We start from the raw sequence: 22074 nt of genomic DNA, 5'->3' as shown, positions 1-22074 counted from the left end.
CCTCTTAATGTACTAGCTGGCTTCTCCCAGAACAAGCAATCGAAGAGAGACACTCTCCAGATGGAATAGAACTCAATTGAAGAAATGATATCTCATCCTTTCTACTGTGAAAATTGAGTCATTAAGTCCAACCCACATTTAAGGAGAGGGGATTACACAAGGGTGTGAATCCCCAGAAGGTGGGGATCATTGGGGTGCATCTTACAATGGAGTCCAGCTCACAATTATACTTGCATAACTGATTTTTTTCTCTTAGCATAATATCTTCAAGTTTCATCCATGTTATCACCCATGTGTCAGAGTTTCCTTCCTTTTAGGGGGTGAATATAATTCCACTATGTGTACATGCACAATTTTTTTTTATCCATCATCTGTTGATGGACACTTGGGTTGCTTCCACTTTTTGGCTATTATGAATAATGCTGCTATGCATATGGGTGTAAGAGTGTGTTTTTAAAGCTGACTATCAAAGTGGACAATTGGAGTTTAACCTTATAGGGATACTCTGTGGACTGTGTATTTTCTAGCAATTTTTGTCAGTCATTGCCTGAGGGCTTCTTGGGAGGTACAGATTTCCTGGAACTTGTGGCTTATTGAATGTACAATAAGCTCATGAATGGTGAGTTTTGTTTCTTTGGTGTGAAATGAGGCAGAACTTGATGTGGAAGAAACACAGTGTGCAAGGAAACATGGACTCAGACATAGAGAAAACTGAAATGGGAGTATCCTGGGTGATTTTTGTTTATTTGAAGGGTCTAGGATTGGGTGATTCAAATCAACCTTAACCTAGCTCTGAAAGGGAGGATGTTTCTGGGTGACACTTGGTTACGTGAGAACAATGGTGATGAAGTGGTGACAGTAGAAGCTGGGTATGAGCCCATTGTTAAATGACTCAGAGGCAAGCAGGCAGAAACAGCATCGTGTGGATAATTCTTCTAAACCGTGAAATTATGCAAATGGTATTTAGTTGGTGAGCATCATACTTAAAGTAACAGGGCACAGCGGATGCTAAAAAGAAAGCAAAGGAAAAAAAAAGTCGAAATGTTTCTAAAACAACATTTGTGATTTGAATTTCAAATTTTCCCTTTGTATACCAACGAATAAATTGGATTCCCTTTCCTAAAGTTTAGGTGAAAATAGGCAGATTAAATCAGTTATGAGATTTTTCAAAATGATGTGAAACCCCAAGAGTAAGGAATATGTAAGTAGGCTTATACCCCTTGGGGAATACTAATGCCCAGTTTATGGCTAGTGTTTGGTTTGTGGGCCGAAGATAGGTGCTAGAATTTAGAATTCTAGAGGTAATTTCTTGTTTGAAATAGAATGACAAAAATAATAATTGTATTCTTATAAATTATGAACTTAAATTTGGGCTAGAATTTTATAAGCTAACTTCAGTAAGTTAATGTACATTTAAAGCAATACCAAATTGGAAATAAAATTCTAGTGGTAAGGGTAGGTGACCATTGAAGTATTTTAAGAATTATGTATTATAAAGTGGTAATAAAACAAAATGCATAGGGGAAGGAGATTTTTTGCAAATTCCTGAAACTTCCTTCAGTTGATTGTATGTGGCTTCTCCAGCCATGACTTCCCTTCCATTGCCTCCCCCACCTCCACATACCATTTCTCTTGGCCCCAAATACTTAGACATAAAAATTGTGTAAGTCACTTGCCATTTTCCAGTTTTCATTAATTCAACTGCTTCATTGATTTTGTCAAGATTCAGAGTATGGGTAATTAGTGCATCTAGGTTAATCTTCTTTGCCATATAATCAGAAACCAGTTTAGAGGCACCATCTCTGCCTTTCCAGCCTGGAAATACACAGATTAACAATAGATTTAATACAAGAGAGCCAGTATACAAGAAAGGCCCTACAATTTGTTGCTGGAGGTGTTGGCTTTGAGGAAATACAGGATTTCCTGCTAACTTGTCTGGACCATCAGGAGAATGAATGCCTGCCCCAGCCATATACTTTGTGTGGAAGGCTATTATCCTGGAGGAGACCTCTGGGCCTGCAGAGGAGTATTTGTTTACAGCAACTAGAACATGGACCTCTTCTTAGAGATGTACGTGTGTGTGTGTGTGTGTGTGTTGATCTGCAACTTCATGAAAGAGCCAAATATTTTAAGGGAAGAGAAGAACTTTCACCATGGCAGTGCTCAGTGACACTTTTGAAAAATGAATGTTTATAAAGTGAGGTAAGAATAAAATGTGCCTTTAGAAAGTAAAATTGCACAGGAAAAGATGGGGTCAGTTAAGATAATATAAAGCTTAGCATTGTATTTTCTCTGTTCTTGTGATTCTCAAAAAGCATCGTCTTCATGTTTAGCTCTGTGCTGAGCGACATGCTCAGTGAGTCACCACAAAGAATTTGGTGGTCTGCTCATTTCTGCAAAAGGTGAGTGATTTTGCAAGGAGGCAACAGTGTCCTAAGCAGCTGGTTCTGTGACAGGGTCTTGGCAGTTACTTGCTTTTCTTGGTTCCAGCCCCAGCCAGTTTCTCCAGCCTTTCCAAAACTATTCTCAACACAATCTAAAACATTTCCAATACATTTATTTTCTGTTTAAGTTGGTTTTAATTATGTGTAATCAAGAATTCTAAATGATGCTCTGTGTTATGACATGAAGTATGGTGTGTTTTTCTATTTGTTTTTATCATTTAAAAAGTTGCAGTGTAATTAATATGTAACATTTGTTTTATATGTATAATATAATGATTTGATATATGTATATATTATGAAATGATTACTATTAAACTAAGTTTAGTTAACATCCATCACCACACATAGTTACCGTTTTTTCTTGTGATAACTTTTGATGTCTTTCCTACCTGTTCATTGGTAATCTGATAAAGCATTTTTATATCTATGTAAAGAACACTTTCACTTGTTTTTTGTTTCTTCTTTTAACCCAAAAAAAAAAAGAAAAAAAAAAAGATGGGTCCAGAAAAATAGAACTAGGCTAGATAGTGTTTCTGAACAAGGCCACTAATTTTAGGGGGAAATATTTTTCACTGTGTACATTATAGGAGGTTTAGCAGTCCTGTCATTAGAGGCTACCCTTTAACTGAAAACCTTTGAAACCAGTGGATTATACTATCTGTAGAAGGAATTAACTTACATTCATGACCATTATATGAATATATAGGTGTCGAGCAAAGTAGTTTCCTTGTGAGTTTTATTTGAAATATTAGTGAGCCTATTTAACAAGAGTTAACTGAGTATGTGTATTTGGAATCAACAATTATTGTCTCTGAGGGATATATTGTCTCTAGAGGGAAATAGCAATGGATACGTTTAATTATCCCAAATGGGGGAACTGGTAATTAAACTGATTTATTGCTTGTTTTGGCTGGCCATGCCATTTCTCTACTTTATGCCCATGATTTCGATAAGATTCCTGGTATCTATAGGACGCTGCCGTAAGCAGTTGGGAGAACACAAATGAACCACCAGTCCCCCAAATTCAGGTAGTTCCTGGTTCTCATGTCTTTTGCCCAAGAATTCAAATTTCCCCCAAATCTCTGGATAAGTATATTTCTCTTAAGTATCAGGTTGCTTGCTTATGAGCCTAGAATCCCACACAGATTTATTTTAGTTTGTTTTCTACTTCCTCAGTAAGAAAACACTTCTAAAGTCTTTAAAATATATAAGTTGTAAGACAGGTTTAAAAAATGGAAAACCAAGGGATTGTATGAAAATTTTTTTTTCCTCTGGAAAAAATATTCTCTTTCGGTTTTATCGGTCATTTCTCTTTTCAATCATGAGTTCATTATGTCTAATGTCTTTGAGTTGTACAATGCCAACTCTATTGTTTTGGATAAGATTTAACATTAGTTGAGCCATTTACTAATAATTCAGTATATTCTCCAAAGAATTCCAGTTGGCCATCATATAACTGAATTGAATAGTTATTGATCACAGTATTGCCTTTCCTTTTTGATTTAGAATCTTCATTAAACTTTGGACACTAATCAATTAAAAAAATCTCTTCCTTTGCATGAAAAAAAATTACTAAGAAGCAACTGCATACATCAATATTCATCCTCTTATCTTAGATACTTGTGTGTTGAAACAACTATAATCTAAAGCTCTCATTCAAGCATTCATTACACATTTCTCTACTCCCCTCCTCTATAATCCCACACGTTTCCATTCTTCCCTGAATCATTCATACCTCCATAAACAGATCCCTTTAAAGAACGTCCTGAGAAGAACAAGTGGCCACTAATGTTGAGTTGGACACCAACGATTAACCCAATAATCACGCAGACCCCATGGCTCTCACGGCAGGAGGCCAGTGCAGCTGCCTGTAAAGCAATGTAAAACAATGGGGGGGTTAAGAGGTGTACTTGAGAGGTGGACCTAAGTCTGAATCTCAGCTTGACTGTTCTCAGTGGTCTGTTACATGCTTTTCTGAAGCTCCTTGTCCTCATTTGAAATAACATTTATTTTTTAAGAATGCGCTGAAACATAAATAAGACATTGTGTGCTACAGAGTATAGTATCTGGTACAATAGATGAAAATCAAAAAATGAAAATAAAGGCACCCGTGGTAGTAGTAATAATAATAATGACAGTAATAATTTTTATACTGACACGGGTGGTTAGTTAGAGCTGACATATTCATAGGGCTTCCCAGGTAGCCCTAGATAAAGAACCCTTCTGCCAGTGCAGGAGATGTTAGAGATGCGAGTTCAATCCCTGGGTTGGGAAGATCCCCTGGAGAAGGGAATGGCAACCCACCCCAGTATTTTTGCCTGGAGAATACCATGCACAGAGGAGCCTGGTGGGCTATAGTCTGTGGGATTGCAAAGAGTCAGACATGACTGAAGCGACTTAGCATATTCTTTTAGATACTGAAAAATAGAGTTGGCTATTTGCATAGCATCATATATTAGCAAAGTTATAAATAAGCATGTTCCCATTATTTATTTTCAAACACTATTTTTCACAGCAAGACTATCTGCAGGAAAGCCTGTGACAAAGATTTTGTTATATCATTTTTACCAATGAGGGAATTTATGTGTAGTGAGGAATGGAAACATTTTGTAAGCTGAGGAAAGGGTCTCAGTTGGAGGAGGCAGATCTCGGGTTTTCATGGAGCTGATTAGAAGATGGAGACATGCAACCCACTAGTATGCTATTTCTACAGTCCCAAAGAAAGAGAGGCTCAAATTGTGAAATAATGTCCTATCCATTTATATTCTTACATAAACCATATTCAGCCAGAAAAATGACCGTTTTCCCCTTCATTCTTGAACTCTTTTAATCAAGGTTGGTAAATAATGTTTCTTGGAAGATTATCTCAGATCCAACATGATAGACTTTGCTGAATGTGTAGAGCTTTGCAGGGTCATTAATTATTCTTGTCACACTTAAATCTTCTGGCTTGGAAGTTATAGTTACTAAGCTGCTCCTTATTATGAAATAATTCAGTAAGAATTCCTTACAAAGCTTTTTTTTCCCCCTGTCTATTGTAGGCTGTCTGCTTATTTGAAGGAATAGTATTGATATAATGGAACAGAGGGAGAAGAAAACTCAGTATGGGGGGTCAGTGTTTGGGATAGTGAACAGATTTATAAGAGTAGACAGAAGGTACCAGGTGGGATGTCAGGGGCACAAAGAGAATTAAATAGAAGATTGTGGAATTTTCACTCAGTTAAGAATCTAAAATAAAGACTGGGGGCTTCCCCGGTGGTTCAGTTGATAAGAATCTGTCTTCCAATGCAGGGGACACAGATTCAATACCTGGTCAGGGAAGATCCCACATGCTGTGGCATGACTAAGCCCGCGTGCCACAACTTCTGAGCCCGTGCATTGCAACTACTGAAGCCCAGGCACCTAGATGCTCTGCTTCACAAGAGAAAATCCATGGAAATGAGAAGCCCGTGCACCACAATAAAGAGTAGCCCTCACTCACCACAACTAGAGGGAGCCCTATGTGCAGCAACGAAGACCTACCACAGCCAATAAATATACAAATCTTAAAAAAAAAAAAAAAAAAAAAAGACTGATAGAAATATTGGTAATTTTCACAATTGAAAATCACATACCACAGTTTCTGGATTTCCAATGACCTCAAAGCTAAAGTCCACACCATCACCTGTCAGGTCAAATAAAACTTCTTGGATGGGTTTCCCATAGTCCTGTGGGTTGATGCACTCAGTGGCACCCACTTCCTTTGCCTTCTCAAATTTGTCTTTGTTGGTGTCCACTGCAATGATCCTGGTTGCTCCAGCTGCTTTGCAGCCCATGATAACAGACAGTCCAACTCCTCCCAGGCCAAACACAGCACAAGTGGAGCCTGGGGTCACCTGCATACCCAAAGGCAGAAAAAAAGAGCAAAGGGAACATATACTGTGACTTAATTGGACAGACAAGATCTGAATGTACTTCTTTATGAGACATAAACAAAGGCCATCTTCAAAAAAACATGTGGCTAGAGAATTTTAGCTTCTCATCATATTTCTAGATATGGGATACTTTTTGATAAAGGAGCAAAAACTAACCTGTAAAAAGAGTTTTAAGTCTCAGGAATTAGGGTAAGTAGAAGTTTCATGAACTTTCATTGACTCTTAAGACTTATTTAACAGAGTATTTGATTTCATATATTTTTGAGTTTTCTACCTTCTTGCAACATTTCCCTTCTCTTTTCTTTTGGATATCCGTAAACTTTGCTTCACTTATAATGTCAGTGCCTTACAAAGGTGAAGACATTTTTTATTGGGTCTAAAATGAGACTAATTTAAATTGAACCCCACACTAAGTCTCTGGATAGTATGGGGACTAATGGAGATTGGAAAAAATAAAGAACTAAAATTCACTTGCTGCTTCAGCCTGGATGGGAAAGGTGTTTGGGGGAGAATGGATACACGGCTGAGTGTGGCTGAGTGCCTTTGCTCTTCACCTGAAACTATCATAATGTTAATCGGCTATACTCCAATACAAAATAAGAAATACAAAAGAACAAATTTTTTTTAAAGGAAATTTATTAACCACTTAAAGAAAGAAGCTAGGCAGGTTTGGGTGATATTCCAGAAACTGTCGTCTAACAGTAACCCACTCTAGAGTTCCCCAGTGGCCTAGTGGTTAGGATTCCAGGCTTTCACTGCTGTGGCTTGTATTCAGTCCCTTGTTGGGAAACTGAGATTCTGCAAGTCAATTTGGTACCATCAAAAAGAAAAAAAATAAAAAATCAAACAGAGCAGTAACCCACTCAGCCAGAGTGGGATTACCTGACTAGTCTGTTTTACATGCCAACATCTTCTCCATCAATTGGTCTTTTTACTTCCCTTTTATTTTTATAGGAACTTATCACCATCTGATAAATAACAGAATAGAAGCTCAATGGGCACTTTCAGCTGTTGAATCAAAGCATCTGGAACAGTGAATGGCCCCATAAATGTATGTTGCAAGAAAAAAAGAATTAACTGGAATGTGGAAGGATACATAGTCATTTTAAACCGTAGTATGTTCAACTCCCAGGAATTCCTGATGTCTCCACTTGTGAATGGCATCTAGACTTAATTTGCCACATACTGCTGACCAAGAAGGAATGGGAAATATGTGCAAGGGAGTACAGGTGACTAGACAATAATAAAGAACTTGAGGATGTTTTGAGGCAGGTTTGCGAGTCTCTCTCAGGCTATATAATCAGACATGGCCCAGATACATAAGGCCTTCCAATTCCATAAGTCAACAATTACATTCATAATGGATATAAATGCTTCTTACCTTGGCAGTATTGATTGCACCACCATACCCAGTAGAAAAACCACAGCTAACTAAGAATACTTTCTCCAGAGGTGCAGCTGCATCGATCTTGGCAACTGAGATTTCATTCATTACTGTGTATTCAGAGAAGGTGCTTGTATTCCCAAAGTGGTATACTGGTTTTCCCTTGCAGGTAAATCTACTGGTACCATCAGACATCAGGTGGGTTTCTCCCTGTCTTTTATAGACAAAAGCAAACAAAAAACATTTATTTGGAATTAGAAAGTTTAGATTCCCTTTAAGGAAACTGAATTAATTTTGCAAAAAAAGTTTGTAAAAACTTACTTGAATTTTATACAAAGATTGTCTGCAGAATTAAGGCAAGAGGTGCATTCTCCACATTGTGGTAGAAAGAGTGCGATAACTTTATCTCCTAAGAGAGCAAAATTGTTTATGAAGGCATTATTTTTAAAGTAAAGAGATACCTGTATCTCAGGAACTGAACATATTCCCTTTAGAAAGACAAAAACTATTATACTATGTACCCTATCATAGGCCTTGCTTTTTTATTTAAAGGTTGATCTTAGAGACTTCTTATCTTAGAATAATACAGCATTCTATCATTTATTTAATATTTATATAGTATTCTTTTATATAAATATATCGTAATTTATATTTAAGCAGCACCCTGTACACTGACAGACATTTAGGTTGTTTTCTATTTTTATTATTTCTTCCTCTTTGACATGAAAAAGAACAATGCAATAAATATTTTGAGCACACATGGTCTGTGGTAGGCAGAATTTCTAAAATGGCTCACCAAAGATGTCTTATCCTAATTCCCAGAAATTAAATATATCAAGTTATCATGCCTGTGAATGTTACATGGAAAGAAGAGAGGCTCTGCAGATGTAATTAAGATTACTAAGCAATTGACATTAAAATAGGAGATTATCCTGGGTTATTTAGGTGGACCAAAGATCCATGAAAGGAGACAAGAGGAAAGCAGAAGAGGAAGAAAAAGTGATTCAAAGCATGAGAAGGACTTGATGTGCCATTGCTGCTCTGAGGCTAGAAGTGGGCAAGGGGGCCCCATGAGAAGGAATGTGAGCAGCTTCAAGGAGCTGAGGGCTGTAGCCCCAGCTGACAGCCTATCAGCGGAGGTCGAGCACTTTAGTCTTACGACCTTAAAGGTTGTCAGCCCTAAATATGACATTTTCAAGTCTTTGGTAATTTTTCAGATAAACAGTTTTTCTGTTGTCTTTAACATTTTAATTTATTTAGGGTTTGAGATTGGGCATCTTCTCACATGCTTAAAAAGCATTTGTGTGTATATGTGTACATATCTATATCTCTGTATATATTTCCCTCCAAACTGGATGTATATTTCCTTTGCCAATTTTCATAAGTTAGTGTTAAAGAATTCTTTATAAATTAAAGGAATTTGCCCACTGTCATACTGGCTTGTTGATTTGGGTGAAGGGTATTTTTTTAACACAGAATTTTAAAGAACTTTATTTTCAAATTTATCGATATGTTATTTTACATCTGAATTTTTTGGGTTAGTTAAAATTTCCTTCCCTTTTCTGAGGTATTACAAAATGTTCTATAATAATTTATAATACAATAATTTATAATACTTCTATGATTTCACTTTTCACATTTAATTCTTGGATTCATATAGCATCTTTCTTTCTATAAAAATATAATAGCAACTCAAGTTACTTCTATTCTCCAGAAAACTATTCAGTTGTTTCAATATTATATATTGAAATCCATGTTTCCCCTTCAAATTTGAAAGGCAAACTTAATCCTATATTAAATTCCTACATGAATTTGATCCAGTTCTGAACTTCTTCCCTATTTAGTTCCCTAATGTGTTCAGCTGTTTAGCATAGTTGAACTATTTATCAAATTTATCATATGCTTCATTTAAACAATTGTTCAACTGAATCTCTCACAGTTGATTTTTTTGAGGAAGTTTTTGTCACATTTGCACTCTTTCAAGTTCAATCTCAGTACATTCAATTTTTTATTTTTATTAAGATCAAAATATAAGTATAAAGAATACATTTACTATTTTTCTGTAATTTATACTTTTAACCCTCCTTTTCTGAGAAATGGCCAATATTTTACCTTTTATTTCACTTACACTTAACATAATTTAAGGGATGCTTTTTATTCCTGAGGTGGGTTCCAGGTTGCTGCTATTTCCTAATTCCAGGCACCAGTTCATACCTGCTTTCACTGTGCTCACTCCTTCTCCCACACTCTCGACTATTCCAGCTCCTTCATGGCCCATAATGATAGGGTAGTGTTGGTGCTGAAGATTTTTATCCTTTAACATTTTCATCTCGGTCCCACAGAGCGCAGTGGCCACCATCTGTATGGACGGCAAAGAGTAATATAGTTTCATCTGTCTCAGAGATGTTCTAGAATTGTTAATGTTGTAAAGTGTTTTGGTAGTTTGATATGCTGCATTAATATTGATGCATTAATTTCTTAGTTTTAATTCTGGGCAAGGACCAGTAATGTGTTTCAATCAATGCAATGTTTTTCACTAGCTAATTTTGGAATCAAATGATTTTAAAACTTACTGGAGAGGGTAGGATATGCTCAGAAGAGACCGTTGTAAAACCACATGTGGCATCAAAGGTCTCACTCTGTGCTTCACTGTAGCTTGTGGGTGGGAGTGTGGAGGAGCAAGACCAATTGTAGAAATGAAGGAATTGGGATACAGGAAGGAGAGGGATAATGCCTCCTATTATAATTGAGGCTTTAATTTATTTCACATGAGGGCTTTACAGTTATGTTATTGGTACAAGTTGTAATTCCACTTTTTGTTGTAAATCAGCCAGATAGTTTAAAGTAGAGGCCCTCAGAGCAGTGGTTACTAAAGAGTTCAGAGCTGAAATCTTGGCTCTGCACCCGTTTAACTGTGTGATCAGGGGATAAATTGTCCTTCTGAGTCTCAGTTTCTTCATCTCTAAAATTGTTATGGGGTTGGAATGCATGTGCGTACACACACACACACATACACACACATAGCTAAGTCAAGAATTGGAATCTATTGACATTTGACCACGTAAAAGGGGGATAATTTGAAGGGTATCATAAAATTGCTTGTAACCTGGACTGTAAGCAGTGCAGTTAGAATTAATGGATCTAGAAATCCATCAAGCAGCCTTTGTCTTCATCTGTCTACTTTGATTCAGTGTATGTATAGCTGCATTTTCCTATCATTCTCTGAAGACAGGCTTTCTCTTATTCATATGATCACATGGTTAAAAATGACTGCCAGCCCTGAGCCCCTCCAGCCTCTCTAATTCCCTCCATTCCCTGTCTTGCTCAGACTCTCTATATCTTGTTCAAATTCTTGAGTGAGAGATTCAGATTTGTAGCTTATCAGATAATGGCTGGATGTCCTTGAGTTGGTGTCCACATTTCTCTGTATGAGTTGTGATCCTGTGCGTGGAGAGTGAATAGAGATGGCCAAATGACTTTCTGTGCACTCCATGGATCATATAAGCCAGAGATGACTGTTTGAAAAGAGGGCATGGACTGCACAGGCAAGGTAACTTAGAAAATGATGATCCCTCTGTGATCCATTAATAAATAATATTTATTCATCATTACTAACATTAAATAGTGAAAATTCAAAAGAAACTGAACTAGAAGTCAGGTGAGCTAACTTCTGGGCTGGTAGCCTCTTATTAGAACCACCTAGGGGAGATTGAAAAACTCTAATGATCAGCCTGTGTGCATGCTAAGCTGCTTCAGTCATGTCTGACTCTTTGTAACCCTATGGACTGTAGCCTGCCAAACACCTCTGTCCAGGGGATTCTTCAGGCAAGAATACTGAGTGGATTGCCATGCCCTCCTCCAGGGAATCTTCCCAACCCAGGGATCAAACCCAGGTCTCCTGCTTGGCAGGAGTGTTCTTTACCACTAGTGCCCCTTGGGAAGTCCAATCAGATTGCATTCCACACCAGATAAATCATAAATTCAAAATGTTTAAGAGTGGGATTCAGTTTTCAGCATTTTCCAAAGCTCCCAAATGATTCCAGACATATAAGCAAGGTTGAGAAAAGCAGTTGAAGTCTCTGTTCTTATTTAACTGCTAGAACAGTCCTATACATTATTGATTTCAATCTTATTTTTAAAATAATAGGTATCTGTAAGGCTCTTCCAGCTCTCTTATCTATGGGTTTTTTTTCCATGGATTCAACCAATAAGGGACTGAAATTATTTTAAAAAAATCCAGAAAGTCGCCCAAACAAAACTGGAATTTGTTACATGCTGGCAACTATTTACATATCATTTACATTGTATTTACAACAATTTGTATAGCATTTATCTTGTATTAGGTATTTTAAAGTAATCTAGGCACTAGCGGTAAAGAAACCTTCTGTCAATGCAGGAGATATAAGAGACGTGGGTTTGACCCCTGAGTCAGGAAGATCCCCAGGAGGAGGGCACAACAACCCATTCCAGTATTCTTACATGGAGAATCCTATGGACAGAGGAGACTGGCGGACTACAGTCCACAGGGTTGCAAAGAGTCGGACACAACTGAAGTGACTTAGCAGAGGTGATTTAAAATATACAGGAGAATGTGTGTAAGTTATATGCAAATGTCACACAATTTTATATAAGGAACTTGAGCCTCCTAGGATTTTGGTATGGAGTAGGGGAGTCTTGGTACTAATCCCTTGCAGATATAGGGGGAGGACTGTTTCAAGGTAACTTAAATATTGTGAAGAATATCATAAAGAAAATTGAAAGTACAGATTAAAGTATGGTTTGTGGGTAGAAACTTCTTTTAATTAGTAGTAGTTACAAATAAGTGTCCATTGGGTATGTAGCCTATGCTATACCTTCCTAACTGTTTCTCTGTTTGGATTTGAAGACTAATGGAAATGTATAATAAAAAAGAAATAGGAGAGCGTATAGTTTTCTTTCTGAATTGAACATTGTGAAGAGAATGTATAACCTACAGTGAACAAGTCTGAGTTTTGGCGTGGAAATATTGTGGATTTTTTTTTTTTTTTACCTTTATGCGAACTTCTTTTGCTTTTGGTGGAGCCACTTCTACCTCCTCAATGGAAAATGATCCACCAGGCTTCCAGACTATGGCTGCTCTGCACCTGATAATCTGGGAAGAAGAATATGGAGGCAGAAAGGGAAACTCCTTAGGCTTGGGAGTTAGAGAATTCCTATATTAATGATTATTACAAGGTTGAATCCAATTCTTTCACACTCAAGCCTAGATTAAAAAAAAAAAAAAGGAAGAGATCATTGCTTAAATATACTCAGAATGTAGTCTCTTGACCTCAACTCTTCCTGTACTATCAGTCTCTGTATTCAAATCAGTCTTGCAATTCTAACTGTATTTACATACTGCCACGCAACCAAGGGATAGATATCACACTTTTGATCTTATGATGAACGAAGTTGTTCAGTTTCAGGGTAGAAATGACATTGCAGTGTGAGAGTTATTTGTGATCTTAGGTATGGGAGAGAATCAGTTTTGGGGTGCAGGCAGGAATGGAGACCATCTAGTTGTGGCATTTCATCAAATGGTGGTGGTCACTGGCAGACTGAGATTGAAGAGGTTGTTGGTGGTAAGGTAGTCCTTCAAGGGTTCTGATTTCAGCCCATCATCGTTCTCACTATACATTATTATCCTATGTGATTTCACCTAGTTTATATAGAATCAATTATTACTTTTATATAGATGATCTTTGTAACAGACTTGTTACTAAGCTTTAGATTCTATTCATTGGCTATTTGATTGTACTGTGCTTAGTTGCTCAGTCATGTCCAATTCTTTGCGACCCTTTGGACTGTCCTACAAGCATCTCAAATTCAACATGATAAAACATGAAGACACTGTTATTTCTTTCTTCCACCACCCCCCTTCCCTTGACCAGTGGTGGACACAGCACACAATTTGTTCTTTCCTCTGCTTTCTCTGTTTCAGTGAGTTGCCATGTAATCTATTCAATAATACAAGAAATAAACCGGGAAAGAGCCTTGATTTGTCTCTTTCCCTCAACCTCCACAATCTAAAAATTTCTGTAATCTGACCCCTCTTCTCCATTTCTGCTGCTACTGTGTAGTCCAGTCCTCACTGTCTTACACCTGGCTTGGTTCATCACCTTGAAGTCCATCTTTTATAGCATTGCTGTGCTTAGCCGCTCAGTTCTATCTGACTCTTTGTGACCCCATGGACTGTAGCCCATCAGGCTCCTCTGTCCATGGGGATTCTCCAGGCAAGAATACTGGAGTGGGTTGCCATGCCCCACTCCAGGGATCTTCCTAACCCAGACCTGAATTGAACCCAGATCTCCCGATTGCAGGCAGGTTCTTTACTGTCTGAGCCACAGGGAAGCCCTGAATTATAATCCTTATCATGCTAATTCCCTACCTAAAAATGATATTGTCACCAGTTGTTTGTCAGGATCTGTTGACATGATCTACAAAGCTTTCCATGATCTTCCTGTCAGTCTTCCAACCTTATTTCTAGTCATTTCCTGCCCTCAGGAACAATAGAAAAATTCTGGATAATTTTCTTCTGTTTCTCCTCATGTTTCGTCTACCTGCACAACTGTCTCCTCCTTTACCTGGTGAATTCTTACATCTGTAAGTTTTCTCTTATTTATCACTTTCTCTGTGAAGCCAGGCAAGATTGGGGGCGATGCCCCTCTCTTTTTCACTACCCTCGGACTCTCTTTCATAGTTACTATGTCTCTCTATGAGATCCTTTAAGGAGGGGATATATCTTTAACTTTGGAAAGTTTGATATACAGCTTGATATATTGCCTATTAAAGAACTGAAAAAAAAAAAACTGAAGAAAGGCAAGGCACATAAAAGGAATAAAAGAAAAGGGGAAGGAGAAGGAGAGATATTAAGATTGTCTTTCACCTTTAGGAGTATAGAGAGTAGTTGAGTAATGCTGCTAAGTCGCTTCAGTTGTGTCCGACTCTGTGCGACCCCATAGACGGCAGCCCACCAGGCTCCGCTGTCCCTGGGATTCTCCAGGCAAGAACACTGGAGTGGGTTGCCATGTCCTTCTTCAGGTGTTGGTAAATAGACAAGCACACAGGTTTACATATTTATGCTATGACATAAAAACAATACTATACTTACTTTCCCTGTAGTACTCATGCTGATTTTCTCTTGTGTTCTTCTGGCCACGGATGAATATACTGAGAAAAGGAGATTCTGGTTACAACTTTCAAAGTCCAAGGGAGCAGAGGTCACTGTTTGATCAAGAGGCTGAGTCCTGACCTTTGTGTATTAATCAGGTAATTAATACACCTCATAACTGGGAACAGATTTTCCTGATCCTTGATGGAATTTCCTAATTATAATATGAAAAAGATTTAGCTCGGTGCACAAGCACAAAAGGTGAAATTGTGCAAAGTTTTTCTCCTCTTAGTCATGAGGTTCCCCTCTTAGTATCCATTCTGTTGAATTTTAAATTTGGTCTTTTAAATGTCCAAGTTTAAAATTTCTATTAACCTGTATAAAATTGTGTCTGTGTTGTTTTTCCAATGCAGATATGGTATCTATGAGTCTAAATTTGAGTAATCTGTTGGTTTTCCAAGTATGTGTCCCATTGTTGAGGAATTAGGATGTTACTAGCTAGTTTTATCTAGAAGTTTAGCATAAGCACCTCACCTCTTGGTATGCTGAGCTGGTTACTCAGAGAAATGGAAACCAATTTAGGTAAGAAGCCTAACAATCAGGATTTGAATTTGAGCAAATCTCTGTATGTGGATTAAGAGACTTCACCAGGACCCTGATGAACATGAAGAGAAGGAAATACATTCCCAATGAAAGGTGAACGAGTAGGCAGGTTTTAGCTAGAAGGGAAGAGAAGAAGATTAAATGCTCTTTCTGTGTCATAAAATGAGCATATGATCTTCTTCTTTAGCCTGTGAGATTACAGTGGATTATATTGATTAATTTTCAAATACTGAATCAGCTTTACATATCTGGAACAAATTCTGCTTGGTGTATTAGTTTTCTTTCTTTGCACTGTCTTTGTCTGATTTTGGTTTCATAGTAGTAATAATATCATAAAAGCAGAGGATGCAATAGAAACAGAGAGGAAGTATATGTAATCTATATTTCTGGGAGCCCAAGGCTAATAGAGTTTTGCCAAGAGAATGCACTGGTCATAGTAAACACCCTCTTCCAACAACACAAGAAAAGACTCTACACATGGACATCACCAGATGGTCAACACCGAAATCAGATTGATTATATTCTTTGCAGCCAAATATGGAGAAGCTCTATACAGTCAACAAAAACAAGACCAGGACTTGACTCTGGCTCAGATCATGAACTCCTTATTGCCAAATTCAGACTCAAATTGAAGAAAGTAAGGAAAACCACTAGACCATTGAGGTATGACCTAAATCAAATCCCTTATGATTATACAGTGGAAGTGAGAAATAGATTTAAGGCAATAGATCTGATAGATAGAGTGCCTGAAGAACTATGGACAGAGTTTTGTGACATTGTACAGGAGACAGAGATCAAGACCATCCCTATGGAAAAGAAAGGCAAAAAAAATGGCTGTCTGAGGAGGCCTTACAAATATCTGTGAAAAGAAGAGAAGTGAAAAGCAAAGGAGAAAAGGAAAGATATTCCCACTTCAATGAAGAGTTCGAAAGAATAGCAAGGAGAGATAAGAAAGCCTTCCTCAGCAACCAATGCACAGAAATGGAGGAAAACAACAGAATGGGAAAGACTAGAGATCTCTTCAAGAAAATTAGAGATACCAAGGGAACATTTCATGCAAAGATGGGCTCGATAAAGGACAGAAATGGTACGGGCCTAGCAGAAGCAGAAGATATTAAGAAGAGGTGGCAAGAATACACAGAAGAACTGTACAAAAAATATCTTAATGACCCAGATAATTACGATGGTGTGATCACTCATCTAGAGCCAGACATCCTGGAACGTGAAGAACATGAAGTCAAGTGGGACTTAGGAAGCATCACTATGAACAAAACTAGTGAAGGTGATGGAATTCCAGTTGAGCTATTTCAAATCCTAAAAGATGATGCTGTGAAAGTGCTGTACTCAAGATGTCAGCAAATTTGGAAAACTCAGCAGTGGCCACAGGACTGGAAAAGTCAGTTTTCATTCCAATCCCAAAGAAAGGCAATGCCAAAGAATGTTCAAACTACTGCACAATTGCACTCATCTCACAAGCTAGTAAAGAAATGCTTAAAATTCTCCAAGCCAGGCTTCAGCAGTACATGAACCATGAACTTACAGATGTTCAAGCTGGATTTAGAAAAGGCAGAAGAACCAGAGATCAAATTGCCAACATCCACTGGACCATCAAAAAAGCAAGAGAGTTCCAGAAAAATATCTATTTCTGCTTTATTGAATATGCCAAAGCCTTTGACTGTGTGAATCACAATAAACTGTGGAAAATTCTGAAAGAGATGGGAATACCAGACCACCTGACCTACCTCTTGAGAAACCTGTATGCAGATCAGGAAGCAACAGTTAGAACTGGACATGGAACAACAGACTGGTTCCAAATAGGAAAAGGAGTACGTCAAGGCTGTATATTGTCACCCTGCTTATTTAACTTCTATGCAGAGTACATCATGAGAAGTGCTGGGCTGGAAGAAGCACAAGCTGGAATCAAGGTTGCCGGGAGAAATATCAATAACCTCAGATATGCAGATGACACCACCTTTATGGCAGAAAGTGAAAAGGAACTAAAAAGCCTCTTGATGAAAGTGAAAGAGAAAAGTGAAAATGTTGGCCTAAAGCTCAACATTCAGAAAACGAAGATCATGGCATCTGGTCCCATCACTTCATGGGAAATAGATGGGGAAACAGTGGAGACAGTGTTAGACTTTATTTTGGGGGGCTCCAAAAATCACTGCAGATAGTGATTGCAGCCACGAAATTAAAAGATGCTTACTCCTTGGAAGGAAAGTTATGACCAACCTAGATAGCATATTCAAAAGCAGAGACAGTACTTTGCCAACATCCATCTATTCAAGGCTATGGTTTTTCCAGTAGTCATGTATGGATGTGAGAGTTGGACTGTGAAGAAAGCTGAGTGCTGAAGAATTGATGCTTTTGAACTGTGGTGTTGGAGAAGACTCTTGAGTGTCCCTTGGACTGCAATGAGATCCAACCAGTCCATTCTAAAGGAGATCAGTCCTGGGTGTTCGTTGGAAGGCTGATGCTAAAGCTGAAACTCCAATACTTGGCTACCTCATGCAAAGAGTTGACTCATTGGAAAAGACCCTGATGCTGGGAGAGATTGGGGGCAGGAGGAGAAGGGGATGACAGAGGATGAGATGGCTGGATGGCATCACCGACTCGATGGACATGAGTCTGAATGAACTCCAGGAGTTGGTGATGGACAGGGAGGCCTGGCGTGCTGCAATTCATGGAGTCGCAGAGTCGGAAACGACTGAGCCACTGAAGTGAACTGAACTGAACTGAAAGGTCTTGCTGTAATGAGATTTGGACAATGGCTGGGAGTTAGGAACATAGAATTTGGTGGGGATGGGGTTTGGGTATGGCTGAGTGTGAAGGCTCACACACAAGGACTCTAGTATCTTTTGAAGGACAGAACTCGGGAAAGACTGAACGAAGTTCAATGTAATTGAGGCACAAGGAATGAAATGAAAGATGTGAGGTTAACATGAAAGATTCATGTAGAGAAAGGAGTGGTGAGAATGCCAAATTTACTCAGCTGGCAATTGGCTATGGGATTCTGGTAAGTCTCTACACTGAGCTTCCCTTGTCCTTGATTTTCTTCCCCAATGAATGAAATAATCTCGGCAATTACCTCTGCCCATACCCGAACAAAGCTAAGTTCAATAGGTCCCTTTGCAGAAAGGTTCTACAAATGGCTTCTGATAGTGAGACTGGGAAAGGCTAATAATATTCTAGTCCAGGAATCTGTATAACAACCAGAGCTTGGTCTGTATTTGATTTTTCTCATGAAGGTTCATCTCAGTTTCTTTGCAGTCTGTTTTGTTCTATTACCACATGCACTGTTACTAGTACAAAGAGTAATGTTATTTATTTTAATGTTTATTGCCAAAGTCTGATGTTGCTAAATCATAGATAATTATTAAGCCAATTTCAAAAAAGAAAATGTAAAGAAAAGTAACATTTCCTCATACTCCAATTAAGTAATGTAAATTGCTTGAGGACTTTGTGAAAATGTTGGGGAAAAACTACCATTTTTCTAGGGTCAAATTCTGAAATACAGTTTCAAGGTAGGTAAGATGACTATATTAAATTAATACCTATGGCTTCTTTATAGCTATTATCTGTTTGTCATATTTAATGTGAAGAACAGAAATGGCAACTTTTCTGACCTTTTTATGTGCTTGTAAACTGCAGAAGTGGCCACTTCAGCAGTAATAGCATGTTCTCCATCAAATTAACATCAATACTTATTTCGTCTTGGTTCATTTCCAAGGCAAAGCATTCAATATCACAGTAATCCAAACCTATGCCCCAACCACTAATGCTGAAGAAGCTGAAGCAGAACAGTTCTATGAAGGCCTACAAGACCTTCTAGAACTAACACCAAAAATATATGCCCTTTTCATCACAGGGGATTGGAATGCAAATGTAGGAAGTCCAGAGATAACCTGGAGTAACAGGCAAGTTTGATCTTGGAGTACGAAATGAAGCAGGGCAAAGGCTAACAGAGTTTTGCCAGGAGAACACACTGATCATAACAAACACCCTCTTCCAACAACAGAAGAGATGACTCTGCACATGGACATCCCAGATGGTCAGTACTGAAAACAGACTGTATTCTTTGCAGCTAAAGGTGGAGAAACTCTATACAGTCAGCAAAAGTAAGACCAGGAGCTGACCGTGGCTCAGATCATGAACTCATTTTTGCAAAATTCAGGTTTAAACTGAAGAAAGTGGGGGAAACCCCTAAATTCAGTATGACCTAAATAAAATCCCTTATAATTATACAGTAAAAGTGACAAATAGATTCAAGGGGTTAGATCTGTTAGACAGACTGCCTGAAGAACTATGGATGGAAGTTCATAACATTGTATAGGAGGCAGGGACCAAAATCACCCCAAAGAAAAAGAAATGCAAGATGGTCTGAGGAGGCCTTACAAATAGCTGAGAAAAGAAGAGAAGTGACAGGGAAAAGAGAAAAAGAAAGATATATCCATCTGAATGCAGAGTTCCAAAGACTAGCAAGGAGAGATAAGAAAGTCTTCTTAAGTGAACAGCTCAAACAAAAAGAGGAAAAAAAAATAGAATGGGAATGACTAGAGATCTCTTCAAGAAAATCAGAGATATCAAGGGAACATTTCATGCAAAGATGGGCACAATAAAGGACAGAAATGGCAAGGACCTAATAGAAGCAGAAGAGATCAAGAAAAAGTGACAAGAATACAGAGAAGAACTATACAAAAAGGTCTCAGTGACCAGATAACCATGATGGTGTGGTCACTCACCTAGAGCCAGACATTCTGGAATATGAAATCAAGTGTGCCTGAGGAAGTCTTACTACAAGCAAAGCTAGTGGAGGTGACAAAATTCCATTTGAACTATTTCAAATCCTAAAAGATGATGCTGTGAAAGTGCTGCACTCAATATGCCAGCAAATTTGGAAAACTCGGCAGTGGCCGCAGGACTGGAAAAGGTCAGTTTTCATTCCAATCCCAAAGAAGAGCAGTGACAAAGAACATTCAAGTGACTGCAGGATTGTACTCATTTCGTATGCTAGGAAGATAATTCTCAAAATCCTTCAAGTTAGGCTTCAACAGTACATGATCCAAGAACTTCCAGACATACAAACTTGATTTAGAAAAGCCAGATGAACCAGAAATCAAATTGCCAACATCTGTTGGATCATAAAAAAAAATAAGAGAATTAAAAAAAAAACTACTTCTGCTTCATTGTCTGCTCTAAACCCTTTGACTGTGTGGATCACAACAGTCTGTGGAAAATTCTTCAAGAGATGGGATACCAGACCACTTTATCTGCCTCCTGAGAAACCGGACACAGGTCAAGAAGCAACAGTTAGAACTGGACATGGAACACCCGAATGGTTCCAAATTGGGAAAGGAGTTCATCAAGGCTGTATATTGTTACCCTGCTTATTTATCTTATATGTGGAGTAGATCATGCAAAATGCCAGGCTGGATGAATCACAAGCTGGAAAAGATGCCAGGAAAAATATCAACAACTTCAGATATGCAGATGATACCACTCTAATGGCAGAAAGCGAAGAGGAACTAAAGACCTCTTGATAAAGGTGAAAGAGGAGAGTGAAAAAGCTAGCTTAAAACTCAACATTCAAAAAAAGAAGATCATGGCATCTGGTCCTATCTCTTCATGGCAAATCGATGGGGAAAAAGGGAAACAGTGGTAAATTTTATTTTCTCAGTCTCCAAAATCACTGTGGATGGTGACTGCAGCCACAAAACTAAAGGACACTTGATCCTCAGTTCAGTTCAATTCTAATGCTCAGTCATGTCTGACTGTGTGTGATCCCATGGACTGCAGCTTGCCAGGCTTCCCTGTCCATCACCAAATCCCAGGGTTTGCTCAAGCTCATGTCCATTGAGTTGGTGATGCAATCCAGTTTTTCCCAGCATCAGGGTTTTTTCCAATGAGTCAGTTCTATACATCGGGGGCCAAAGCATTGGAACTTTAGCTTCACCATTGGTCTTTTCAATGGATATTCAGGACTGATTTCCTTTAGGATTGTCAGGTTTAATCTCCTCGAAGACCAAGAGACTCTCAAGAGTCTTCTCCAACACCACAATTCAAAAGCATCAATTCTTCAGCACTCAGCTTTCCTTATGATCCAACCCTCACATCCACACATGACTACTGGAAAAACCATAGCTTTGACTAGATGGGCTTTTGTCAGGAAAGTAATATCTCTGCTTCTTAATATGCTGTCTAGGCTTGTCATAGCTTTTCTTCCAAGGAATAAGCATCTTAATTTCATGGCTGTTGTCACCATCTGCAGAGATTTTGGAGCTCAAGAAAATAAAATTTGCCACTGTTTTCATTTTTCCCCAACTATTTGCCATGAAGTGATGGGACCAGATGCCATGATCTTCATTTCTTGAATATTGATTCTTAAAACAGGTTTTTACTCTCTTCTTTCACCTTCACAAAAGGTCTTTAGTTCTTTACTTTCTGCCATAAGGATGGTGTCACCTGCATATCTGAGGTTATTGATCTTTCTCCCGGCAATCTTGATTCCAGCTTGTGTTTCATCCAGCCTGGCATTTCTCAAGATGTTCTCTGCATATAAGTTAAATAAGCAGGGTGACAATATACAGACTTGACGTACTC

At 38.3% G+C, this 22074-nt stretch overlaps 1 protein-coding gene across 2 annotated transcripts in view; it reads right to left on the bottom strand.

Annotated features, from left to right (window-relative positions):
• Positions 718-22074, bottom strand: part of LOC102177153 (alcohol dehydrogenase 6) — a 28352-nt gene continuing 6995 nt past the window's right edge. Inside the window, exons 2-10 of one of the 2 annotated variants that reach the window (XM_018049292.1) lie at positions 14872-14930; positions 12772-12873; positions 9957-10101; positions 8064-8151; positions 7740-7956; positions 6059-6319; positions 4180-4312; positions 1677-1815; positions 718-1008 (exon numbers count right to left, since the gene is read on the bottom strand). In XM_018049292.1, coding sequence (XP_017904781.1) covers positions 984-1008; positions 1677-1815; positions 4180-4312; positions 6059-6319; positions 7740-7956; positions 8064-8151; positions 9957-10101; positions 12772-12873; positions 14872-14889 — 1128 coding nt within the window. In that variant the 5' untranslated portion in view covers positions 14890-14930 and the 3' untranslated portion in view covers positions 718-983. Of the gene's footprint in view, positions 1009-1676; positions 1816-4179; positions 4313-6058; positions 6320-7739; positions 7957-8063; positions 8152-9956; positions 10102-12771; positions 12874-14871; positions 15040-22074 lie in introns of those variants that run through there. The other variant, XM_018049291.1, reaches the window with a different exon arrangement.

The sequence above is a fragment of the Capra hircus genome, chromosome 6 (genome assembly GCF_001704415.2).
Source record: "Capra hircus breed San Clemente chromosome 6, ASM170441v1, whole genome shotgun sequence".
In the NCBI taxonomy this organism is placed as follows: Eukaryota; Metazoa; Chordata; class Mammalia; order Artiodactyla; family Bovidae; genus Capra; species Capra hircus.
Note: the sequence above shows the minus strand (reverse complement) of the source record. Positions and strands in the feature narration are given on the sequence as shown.